The following is a 12,121-nucleotide window of genomic DNA, read 5'->3' on the forward strand; positions in this document are numbered from 1 at the left end:
TTCTCACATTACATTTGCTTCTTTTGCAAATCACTTTAAATCCGCGCCCTCTCGTTCTCGGTCCTTTTACGAGCGGGAACAGTTTCTCCCTGTCTATTCTGTCCAGCCCCCTCATCATTTTGAACAGCTCTACAAAATCTCCTCCTAGTCTTCCTCTCTCCAAGGAGGACAGTCCCAACCTCTACAATCTATCCTCATAACTGAAGTTTCTCATTCCTGGGACCATCCTTGGAAACCTCTTCCGCTCTCTCCAATGTGTTCACATCCTTGACACCCAGAACTCTACACAATATTCCAGCTGAGGTCTAACTAGTGTCTTGTAGAAATTCAACATAACCTCCTTGCTCTTGTACTCTCTGCCCCTATTAATAAAACCCAGAACACTCTCTGCTTTCTTAACTACTCCCTCCACCTGTCCTGCCATCTTCCATTGTCCATACACATAGAAACCCAGGACCCTCTGCTCCTGCACCCCGTTTAAGAATTTTACCCCTTATTTTATATTGTCTCTCCCATGTTCTTCCTACCAAAATGTATCACCTCACACATATCTACATTGAACTTCTATTTTCCACCTACCTGCACTACTCCATTAACTTGTCTGTGCTCTTTTGAAGCTCTACACTGTCCTTCACAATACGTCCAAGTTTTGTGCCATCTGCAAACTTTCAAACTGCCCACTGCTATCAGATAAAGCAAGGGCCCCAATACCGACCCCTAGGGAACATGGCTACAAACCTTTCTCCAGTCTGAAAAATATCCATTGCCCATTACTCTCTGCTTCCTATTATCCAGCCAGTTTTGTATCCAGGTTGTGACTGTCCCTTTTATTCTATGAGCTGTAGCCTTTCTCACAAGTCTGTTGTGTGGCACTGTATCTAATGCCTTCTGAAGGTCCATGTACACCACATTAACTGCATTACCCTCAACGACCCTTTTGTTACTTATCAAAAATCTTCAACAAAGTTAGTTAAAACCAATGTCCCCTTTAGAAATCCCTGCTGGCTCTTCCTAATCAACCCACATTTTTCCATGTGAATACTGATTCTATCCCGAATAATTGTTTCTAGACACACGTCCACCATTAATGTTAATTTGTAGTTGACATGGACTTCAATCATGTTTTTGATAAGGTCTCACATGGGAGTCTGGTCAGTAAGGTACAGTCCCGTGGGATCCGGGGCAAATTGGATCCAAAATTGGCAGAGTGGCAAGAGGCAGAGGGTGGCGATCCAACATTCCGTTTGTAACTGGAAACCTGAGTCCAGTGGTTTTCCACAGGGATTGGTGCGGGGACCCTTGCTGTCTACTGTACAATAATGATCTGGATGTGAATGAGGTATGATCAGTAAGTTCGCAGATAACATGAAAATTGGTGTGTGGTAGTTGGCGAGGAAAGCCTCAGGTTGCAGGACGATATAGACAGGCTGGTCAGAGGGGCAGAACGGTGGCAAATGGAATTTAACCCTGAAAAATATGAGGTGGTACATTTTGGGAGGACTAACCAGGTAAGGCAATACACAATGAATGGTAAGATGCTAGGAAGTACAGAGGACCAGAGTGACCCTGATGTGCATGCCTATATAGACCCCTAAAGACAGCAGGACAGGTAGATAAGGTGGTCAAGTAATCATATGGAATATTTGCCTTTATTAGCCGAGGCATAGAATATAAGAACAGGAAGGTTATGATGGTGCTGTGTAAAACGCTCATTAGGCCATAGCTAGAACATTCTGTGCAGTTCTGGTCACCTCACTATAGGAAGAAATTGCACTCGACAGGGTGCAGAGGACAGGGTGCCTGGGCTGGAGGGTTTCAGCTCTCAAGAGAGACCGGTTAGTGCATTGTTTTTCTTGGAGCAGATAAGGCTGAGAGGGGACCTGATCGAGGTGTATGAAATTGAGAGGAATATATAGGGTGGATAGGAATGAACATTTCTCTTTAGCGGGGGCAGGTCGTTCAATACCAGGGGGTATAGATGAGGAAAGGGGCAGAGATTTGGGGCTTGTTTAGCACAGGGCTAAATCGCTGGCTTTGAAAGCAGACCAAGGCAGGCCAGCAACATGGTTCAATTCCCGTCCCAGCCTCCCCGAACAGGCGCCGGAATGTGGCGACTAGGGGCTTTTCACAATAACTTCATTTGAAGCCTACTTGTGACAATAAGCGATTTTCATTCATTTCATTAAGAAGGGATGTGAGGAAAATCGCTTTCACCCAGAGGATGGTGGGAATCTGGAACTCGCTGCCTGAAGGGGTGGAAGAAATGGGAACCCTCACAACATTTAAGAAGTGTTTAGATGAGCTCACAAGCTTGCCACCCCCACATTGATTCTGCTGCCTTGGGAAGGCAGACAGCATTATCAGAGACCCCTCCCACTCAAGCTTTGCCCTTTTCTAGACCCTGCCATCAGACAGAAGATACAGAAGTCTGAAGACCCGCACATCCAGACATAGGAACAGCTTCTTCCCCACAGCTACAAGACAAGGCATCACAGTAGAACAGTGGTTAGCACAAGTTCTCCCCGTGTCTGCGTGGGTTTCCTCCGGGGGCTCCGGTTTCCTCCCACCGTCCAAAGACGTGCAGGTTAGGTGGATTGGCCATGGTAAATTGCTCTTTGTGTCCAAAAACGGTTGGGTGGGGTTACGGGGATAAAGGGGATGGGGTGGAGGCATGGGCTTAAGTCGGGGCTGGTTTAGCATAGTGGGTTAAACAGCTGGCTTGTAATGCAGAACAAAGCCAGCAGCGCGGGTTGAATTCCTGTACCGGCCTCCCCAAACAGGTGCCAGAATGTGGCGACTAGGGGCTTTTCACAGTAACTTCATTGAAGCCTACTTGTGACAATAAGCGATTATTATTATCTTTCATAGAGCCAGTGCAGAGTCGATGGGCCGAATGGCCTCCTTCTGCACTATAAATTCTATGATTCTCTGATTAAGACTCCTCAACGACTCCCCCTCGGACAGATCTGTTCCCTGTAAGAACATTATTCACGATGCCCTAGGCTGCTCTTGCTCATGTATTTGCTTTGTTTGGCCCCTTATTCTGCCCTGTAACCAATCACTGTTTGTCGATGTACTCTGTTGATTATTCTTTTTGTCTACTATGTATGTACTTTTCACTGTACTTCAGTACATGTGACAATACATCAATCAAAATGAATGGTGCAGCAGGCTCGAAGGGCTGAATGGCCTTTTTAAAATCTTCCTTGATCAAATGTCCGTCGGTGCCGGTGGGTGGCGCTGTGCTGGGAGGATCCGGTATTGCTGCCGGTAGGTGGCGCTGCCGGTGGAGGCTGTTGTGTTGGTGCCGGTGGGTGGCGCTGCTGGTGGAGGCCGCTATGTTGGTGCCGGTGGGTGGCGCTGCCTGTGGAGGTCGCTGTGTTGGTGCCGGTGGGTGGCGCTGCAGGTGGAGCCCGCGGTTTTGCTCGGTGAGCGTTCCCGGCTCTTGGGCCTTTGGCTGAGCAACATGGCGCTGGTGGGGCCGCTCTCCCGCGCTCTGTCGGAGCGCCTGTCCCGCTGCCGATTGCTGGTGGTTGGCGCCGGCGGCATCGGCTGTGAGCTGCTCAAAAACCTGGTCTTGGCCGGATTCAGGGACATCGAGGTGGTAAGAGAGGCAGGGCCGCGGCGGCGGGAGGCCGGGCCCGGGGCGGGAAGCGCAGAACGGGCGGGAGGAGACGGACCGGCCCGAAACCACCCCCCCCCCTCCCCGAGAACCCCCCCCCCCCCTCCCCGAGAACCCCCCCCCCCCTCCCCGAGAACCCCCCCCCCCCTCCCCCTCCCCGAGAACCCCCCCCCCTCCCCGAGAACCCCCCCCCTCCCCGAGAACCCCCCCCCCTCCCCGAGAACCCCCCCCCTCCCCGAGAACCCCCCCCCCTCCCCGAGAACCCCCCCCCTCCCCGAGAACCCCCCCCCCTCCCCGAGAACCCCCCCCCTCCCCGAGAACCCCCCCCCTCCCCGAGAAACCCCCCCCCCTCCCCGAGACACACCCCCCCTCCCCGGTCACCCCCCCCTCCCCGAGAACCCCCCCTCCCCGAGACACCCCCCCTCCCCGAGACACCCCCCCTCCCCGAGACACTCCCCCCTCCCCGAGACACCCTCCCCGAAACACCCCCCCTCCCCGAGACACACCCCCCCTCCCCGGTCACCCCCCCCTCCCCGAGACACCCCCCCCCTCCCCGAGACACCCCCCCTCCCCGAGACACCCCCCCTCCCCGAGACACCCCCCCTCCCCGAGACACCCCCCTCCCCGAGACACCCCCCCCTCCCCGAGACACCCCCCCTCCCCGAGACACCCCCCTCCCCGAGACACCCCCCCCTCCCCGAGACACCCCCCCTCCCCGAGACACACCCCCCCTCCCCGGACACCCCCCCCCTCCCCGAGACACCCCCCCCCTCCCCGAGACACCCCCCCCCTCCCCGAGACACCCCTCCCCTCCCCGAGACACCCCTCCCCTCCCCGAGACACCCCTCCCCTCCCCGAGACACCCCTCCTCTCCCCGAGACACCCCCCTCTCCCCGAGACACCCCCCTCTCCCCGAGACACCCCCCTCTCCCCGAGACACCCCCCTCTCCCCGAGACACCCCCCTCTCCCCGAGACACCCCCCTCTCCCCGAGACACCCCCCTCTCCCCGAGACACCCCCCTCTCCCCGAGACACCCCCCCTCCTCGAGGAACACCCCCCCCCCCTCCCCGAGAACCAACCCCCCCCCCGAGATCCCTCCCCGAGAATCCCCGGGACCCCACCCCCTGATCGTTCCTGCATTGGGGATTTTCCACTGAACTCGAGGATGGAGCAATTGGGCGGCGAGAAGGTTTGAGCTGTCAACACTCTCACTCCTGGTTTTAATGACGCTCTCTGTCAACTCAGGTAGACATTAATTCTATGACATTGCTTGAAGAACCGGTGGCATTCCCCTGAAGTCTTGACAATAATTATTCTTCAGTCCGTGAAACATGATGTGAAATGTTCGCAGGCATCATCTAATTTAAAAAAAAAATAATAATTTTCAACACCTCCACCTGATTACATCTTAATCTTCTCTGTTCTAATAGAAACCACTTCAGTATCTTTTCCAGGGCTTTGACTTGCTTCCAAAGTGCTCTCCTAAAACTGGATGCATTACACTTTGCCCGTTCGCAGGTTTCTTACTTCGAATCATCTGTTGATTTGAATTGGAGTATTGTGGGGAAAAAAGAAGCTTTTATTAAATTTCTTTCAGAAGCAGTAGATTTTAACTGTAACCAGTGATTAGTGTGGTTCTGAATTCTGCACCTCCGGTTATAAAACTTCACATATCTCACATGCTTTTTTTTCAGTGAATAGATCTACCCAGTTGTTTCACAGCCGGTGCCCTCAGAGCTGCACATTGTCTGGTTGTGAATGCTCCCACACACTGACTTCCTGATTCTCAGTATTATTAGGGAAGAGGTCAGATTTATTTTTGAACATCCCATCGTTCCTGTGGTTAGAGATTCTGACCCAGTGGATTTGAGATTGGGAATGTGCTGGGAGCTGGCCATCCAGTGGATTGGAGAATGGGAATGTGCTGGGAGCCGGCTCCCATCCAGTGGATTTGGGAATGGGCTGGGAGCCGGCTCCCACCCAGTGGATTGGAGATTGGGAATGTGCGGGGACCGGGTTCCGATCCAGTGGATTTGGGAGTGGGAATGTGCTGGGAGCCGGCTCCCACCCAGTGGATTTGAGGTTGGGAATGTGCTGGGAGCGGATTCCGATCCATGGATTTGAGATTGGGAATGTGCTGGGAGCCCATTCCAATCCCGTGGATTGGAGATTGGGAATGTGCTGGGAGCGGTTCCAATCCCGTGGATTGGTGACTGGGAATGTGCTGGGAGCCGGTTCCGATCTGTGGATTTGAGATTGGGAATGTGCTGGGAGCCGGTTCCAATCCCGTGGATTGGAGATTGGGAATGTGCTGGGAGCGGGTTCCAATCCCGTGGATTGGGAATGTGCTGGGAGCCGGTTCCAATCCCATGGATTGATGATTGGGAATGTGCTGGGAGCCAATTCCGATCCATGGATTTGAGATTGGGAATGTGCTGGGAGCCAATTCCGATCCATGGATTTGAGATTGGGAATGTGCTGGGAGCCGGTTCCAATCCTGTGGATTGGAGCTTGGGAATGTGCTGGGAGCGGGTTCCAATCCCGTGGATTGGAGATTGGGAATGTGCTGGGAGCGGGTTCCAATCCCGTGGATTGGAGATTGGGAATGTGCTGGGAGCCGGTTCCAATCCCATGGATTGATGATTGGGAATGTGCTGGGAGCCAATTCCGATCCATGGATTTGAGATTGGGAATGTGCTGGGAGCCAATTCCGATCCATGGATTTGAGATTGGGAATGTGCTGGGAGCCGGTTCCAATCCTGTGCATTGGAGCTTGGGAATGTGCTGGGAGCGGGTTCCAATCCCGTGGATTGGAGATTGGGAATGTGCTGGGAGCGGGTTCCAATCCCGTGGATTGGAGATTGGGAATGTGCTGGGAGCCGGTTCAGATCCAGCGGCTTTAACATTGGGAACGTGCTGGGAGCCAGTTCTGATCCAGGGGATTTGAGATTGGGAATGTGGTGGAAGCAAGTTCTGATCCAGGGGATTTGAGATTGGGAACGTGCTGGGAGCCAGTGCCGATCCAGGTGATTTGAGATTGGGAATGTGCTTGGGGCCGGTTCCCGTCCAGTGGTTTTATTTCACTGTCGTGCTGTCTCTGGGAGTGACTGAACTTTATAACAATCCACCTTCACTTGTCTCCAGATGGATTTGGATACCATCGACGTCAGCAACCTTAACCGGCAATTCCTCTTTCAGAAGAAACATGTTGGGAAGTCGAAAGCTCAGGTGAGAATCATTTATCGTCCAGAGAGGCTGGTCTTGTCCTTCCTTCTGTAAAATACTTTGTGACATTTTTCTGCATTAACAGTTTTATTGTTAAGTCATGTTTTTAAAAAATATTATCAATGGTAGAAAGCTAGACCTCTCCTGCCAGAGTTTCTTCTAGGCAACCCCGAAAACAGAAAAGATTCACACTCGGGATGGAATACCGTTTTCTCCTCCTAGCACTGGAATGACTTGCTTGCCACGAGTTGGAGATTAGGCTGAAGAGACTCTGTGAATTGTGCACCGTCTGTTGGAATGACTATTCTTTATTCTGTCTTCCAGCAAAAAATCTTGCATTTCCTCACACTTTTCAGGACCTCAGTATTTTTGCTTCTCCCCTCATGTACCAACAATGTAGCACTTCAGCTCGGTAGAGAAACTAGGAATGTTCTCCTTGGAGTAGAGAAGGTTTTTAAAAAGCAAATTCCAATTAAGAGGCAATTTGCCATGGCCAATCCAGCTACCCTGCACATATTTAGGTTGTGTGGGTGAGACACACGGGGAGAATGTGAAAATTCCACGCGAACAGTGGACCGGGAGTGAACCCGGGTGCTCGGCGCCATGAGGCAGCAGTGCTAACAACTGCGCCGCCGTGCAGCCCCGGGAGTAGAGAAGGTTAAGGAGAGATAAAGTTGAGGTTTTAAAAATCATGAATGGTTATCAAAAATGAGAAAAGGTGGTAGAAAGGTGAGTGACCAAAAAACGCAGGTTTGAAGTAAGCGACCAAACAACCAGAGGGAATTTCTTAAAGACTAATTGTCATTGACTGACTTGATTGAGTTCTTTGAAGCAACAGAGAGGGCCGATGAGGCTAGCACAGTTGATGAGTATATGGGCTTTCAAAAGGTGTTTGACAAGTACCAGATCATAGATTTAACAAGATTAAAGCCCATGTGATTGAAAGGACTCTGGCAAAATGGACACAAAATTGGCCAAGAGACAAAAAACCGAGCAAAGTTGCTTTTTCGATTGAAGAGAAGTATACAGTGGTGTTCTCCACAGGTCTGTATTAAGACAATTGCTGTTTGTAATATATATTATTTTTTAAAAAACAATTTAGAGTAGGGCCAGTCAAGGACAAGCGGCAAATGGAGTTTAATGCAGAAAAGTGTGAGATGATTCATTTTGGAAGGAATAACAGGAAGACAGAGTACTGGGCTAATGGTAAGATTCTTGGCAGTGTGGATGAGCAGAGAGATCTCGGTGTCCACGTACATAGATCCCTGAAAGTTGCCACCCAGGTTGAGAGGGTTGTTAAGAAGGCGTACGGTGTGTTAGCTTTTATTGGTAGAGGGATTGAGTTTCGGAGCCATGACGTCATGTTGCAGCTCTACAAAACTCTGGTGCGGCCGCATTTGGAGTATTGCGTGCAATTCTGGTCGCCGCATTATAAGAAGGATGTGGAAGCGTTGGAAAGGGTGCAGAGGAGATTTACCAGAATGTTGCCTGGTATGGAGGGAAGATCTTATGAGGGAAGGCTGAGGGACTTGAAGCTGTTTTCATAAGAGAGAAGAAGGTTAAGAGGTGACTTAATTGAGGCATACAAGATGATCAGAGGATTGGATAGGATGGACAGTGAGAGCCTTTTTCCTCGGGTGGTGATGTCTAGCACAAGGGGACATAGCTTTAAATTGAGGGGCGATAGATATAGGACAGATGTCAGAGGTAGGTTCTTTACTCAGAGAGTAGTAAGGGCGTGGAATGCCCTGCCTGCAACAGTAGTGGACTCGCCAATACTAAGGGCATTCAAATGGTCATTGGATAGACATATGGACGATAAGAGAATAGTGTAGTTGGCCTTTAGAGTGGTTTCACAGGTCGGCGCAACATCGAGGGCCGAAGGGCCTGTACTGCGCTGTAATGTTCTAGAGTACCCAATTCATTTTTTCCAATTAAGGGACAATTTAGCGTGTTCAATCAACCTACCTTGCACATCTTTGGGTTGTGGGGGCGAAACCCACGCAAACACGGGGAGAATGTGCAAACTCCACACTGACAGTGACCCAGAGCCGGGATCGAACCTGGGACCTCAGCGCCGTGGTTTGTAATATATATTAATGCAGTATACAGGCCATCATTTTAAAGTTTGCAGATGATATGCAATTCGGAAAGTAAACAATGGGAAGGACAGTAACAGACTTCAGGAGGATATGGACAGACTGGCAAAGGGGTCAGGCCTGTGGTAGATGAATTTAACATGGGGGTGTGAAGTGGTCCAATTTGGTGGAGCACAAGGAGAGGCACTGGTGGAAATTCCTGAAGGTGGCGGGAAGAGATGAGAAATGGTTTAAAATGGGGAAGGGGGTCTTTGGATTTAATAATAGAGACACAGAGTATGAATGAAAGAAAATATTTGTGAAACATTGGTTAAAGCTCAGGTTGGAGGTTAACTCTGGGCGCCATGCCCTAGGAAGGATGTCAAGGCCTTAAATAATAATAATCGCTTATTGTCACAAGTAGGCTTCAGTGAAGTTACTGTGAAAAGCCCCGAGTCGCCACATATCCGGCGCCTGTTCGGGGAGGCCGGAACGGGAACTGAACCCGCGCTGCTAACATTGCTCTCCATTACAAGCCAGCTATTTAGCCCACTGGTGCTAAACCAGCCCCAGCGGGTGCAGAGGAGATTTACTGGAACAGTATCATGGGTGAGGAACTGTGTGAAGAGGTTGGCAACGTTGCCATTATTCTCCTTAGAGCAGGGAAATTTAGGAGGCCGTTTGATAGAAGCATTCAAAATCATGAATGGCTTCGCCAGATAGATAAGGAGGAACAGTATTCACTGGCAGCAGGGTTTTGTTTTCTTAATTTAGAGTACCCAATTCATTTTTTCCAATTAAGGGGCAATTTAGCGTGGCCAATCCACCTAGCCTGCACATCTTTGGGTTGTGGGGGCGAAACCCACGCAAACACGGGGAGAATGTGCAAACTCCACACGGACAGTGACCTAGAGCCAGGATCGAACCTGGGACCTCGGAGCCGTGAGGCAACAGGGCTAACCCACTGCGTCACCATGCTGCCCTCACTGGCAGGAGGGTTGGTAACCATGGGCACAGATTTAAAGCGATTTAATCAAAGAACTGCCGATTAAATAAGGAAACGTTTTTACAGGGTTGAGTTGTTGTGATGTAGAACGTACAGTCTGAAAGGGGAGTGGAAACAGATGTAATGGTGACATTCAAAAAGAGAGATTGGAGAAAGGGAGAGCGGTTACTGAGCTACAGGGAAAGAGCAAAGGAGTAGGAGTAATTGGATAACCACACCAAAGAACTGGTACAGGCCCATTCAACCAAATTGCTCCCTTCTGTGCGGTATCATTCTGTGATTATGTCGGGTGATACCAGAGCTTGAGATTACAACCGTTGCAAAGGATTGAACAGATTAACTCTTTTTTTTCTTGCAAAGAAAGGCTGAAAGGAGATCTGATCAAGGTCTGCTGGTGTTGACCGGGTGTGTGTATATATAGGGAGAGAATGTTTGCGCTTTTGAAAAACTTCTAAATTGGGGTCCATAACTACGAGATGGTCCACTTGAGAAATAAAGAAATGCTACTTTGCTCAGTGGTGAGACTGTGTCACACCCTACCACAGGAAGTTGTTGAACCGCAAACTTTGATGCATTCAAAAGGAAACTAGACGGGCATGAGAGTGAAGGAAGCTGATAGATGTGCTGAAAGGCTGAGATGAAGGAGGTAGGGTTGGAGGATACCCGTGTATAGACAACAACACAGACCAGTTGGGCCGATTGGCCTGTTCATGTGCTGTATATTCTACGCAGCATCTTTAGCAGGGCTGTTGTTGACTCAAATGGATTTGGGCTAAATTTTATTTGACCGTCTGTTTAATTTGGTTTGCAGGTGGCCAAGGAGAGTGCCTTAAAGTTCTGCCCTGAGGCCAGGATTGCAGCTCATCACGACAGCATCATGAAGTGAGTTTAATCTTTTGTTGGCCCTTATTGTGGATCACAGAGAGTGTGTCTGCAGAACAACGCACTTTATTTTTAAAGTGGTGATTGGGACAGCTTCTGTGCTACCAGAAGAATAGAGGGCTAGTTGGGAATCTGAAGAGTAAGAATGCACTTTGAGCTGTGGTAGCCCAGTATCACTCTCCTGGTCAGGTAGTGAGTATCCCTGTTAAAGAAAGAACCCGCATTTATATAACACCTTTCTCAACCTTCAGGATATCTCAAAATGTCTTCATTTACTCCTACTGATCTCAACATTCGCTTCATCTGGTCATAGCACGCTGATAGTTTATATTGTTGGTCACTTTAAAAATCCGATTCATCCAGTGGATTCAAATACTTGACAACTGATTGACTTGCTAGGTACCATTCCAGTCGTCACCATGTTGGTTGGGGCTGGTGTAACATGTAGGCCCAAACCAGGTAAGGACGGCAGGATTCCTGCCTCGTTGAATGAGCTGGAATTTCCCAACAGTTTTGTGATCATTTTATTAATATCTATTTATTTTAATTTCCAAATGCTGAAACTCCCTGCCCATATAGTGGAAACACCTTCACCGCATAGACTGCAGCGGATCAAGAAGTTCTGCCACCGCTCTCTCCAGGATAAGACGGGCAGTAAATGTTGGCCATGCCCACAATGCCTACATCATCTTGAGAATGAATAAACAGCACGTAGAAAAACTTACTCACAGATTGCACTGAATCCAGAAACAATCCTTTTACTTCCTTCACTTAAAAAAAAAAAAATTGCAAGTGGATACAGTCTACAGGTCAGCCACCAAAGGCTTGGAGATGCCCAGAGTTTGTTCCTTCATCGAGGAAAGCAGAAATTAATTAACAATGGATCATGACCTTTGTTGGAAACTAGTTAATCAGTTCTTATCTCAAGTTTCAGTTGTGGATGTAAGATCTGGATTTCTCCCTATTAGGTTTGGCCGTTTCCAATTCTTGACTGTTGTAGCATTAAGGTACATTTTTGTCACTTGTCCAACTGATTGATGTGTTGCCTCCTGATGGCTCTGTTGGCGCCGGCCCTGCCCCGTCGAGACTGAGTCTGTACCGAGAGATAACTGAAACTCATGCCTTGCATTACAGGAGAGCTGTAAGCAGCTTCCTACTTTCCCTCCTTGCCAAGCTCCAAGCCTCTGATCTTCCCTATTATCATCATGGATTATCATAGAATTTACAGTGCAGAAGGAGGCCATTCGGCCCATCGAGTCTGCACCGGCTCTTGGAAAGAGCACCCTTCCCAAGGTCAACACCTCCAC

General features: G+C 49.7%; 1 protein-coding gene across 1 annotated transcript in view; it reads left to right on the forward strand.

Moving 5' to 3' along the window:
* The first annotated feature begins 3,427 nt into the window (after positions 1-3,427).
* The window catches only part of uba2 (ubiquitin-like modifier activating enzyme 2), an 88,823-nt gene continuing 80,129 nt past the window's right edge, over positions 3,428-12,121 (forward strand). Inside the window, exons 1-3 of the mRNA XM_072517781.1 lie at positions 3,428-3,604; positions 6,768-6,851; positions 10,744-10,814. Coding sequence (XP_072373882.1) covers positions 3,467-3,604; positions 6,768-6,851; positions 10,744-10,814 — 293 coding nt within the window. The 5' untranslated portion in view covers positions 3,428-3,466. The remainder of the gene's footprint in view (positions 3,605-6,767; positions 6,852-10,743; positions 10,815-12,121) is intronic.

Source organism: Scyliorhinus torazame, chromosome 10 (genome assembly GCF_047496885.1).
Source record: "Scyliorhinus torazame isolate Kashiwa2021f chromosome 10, sScyTor2.1, whole genome shotgun sequence".
NCBI classification, from domain to species: Eukaryota; Metazoa; Chordata; class Chondrichthyes; order Carcharhiniformes; family Scyliorhinidae; genus Scyliorhinus; species Scyliorhinus torazame.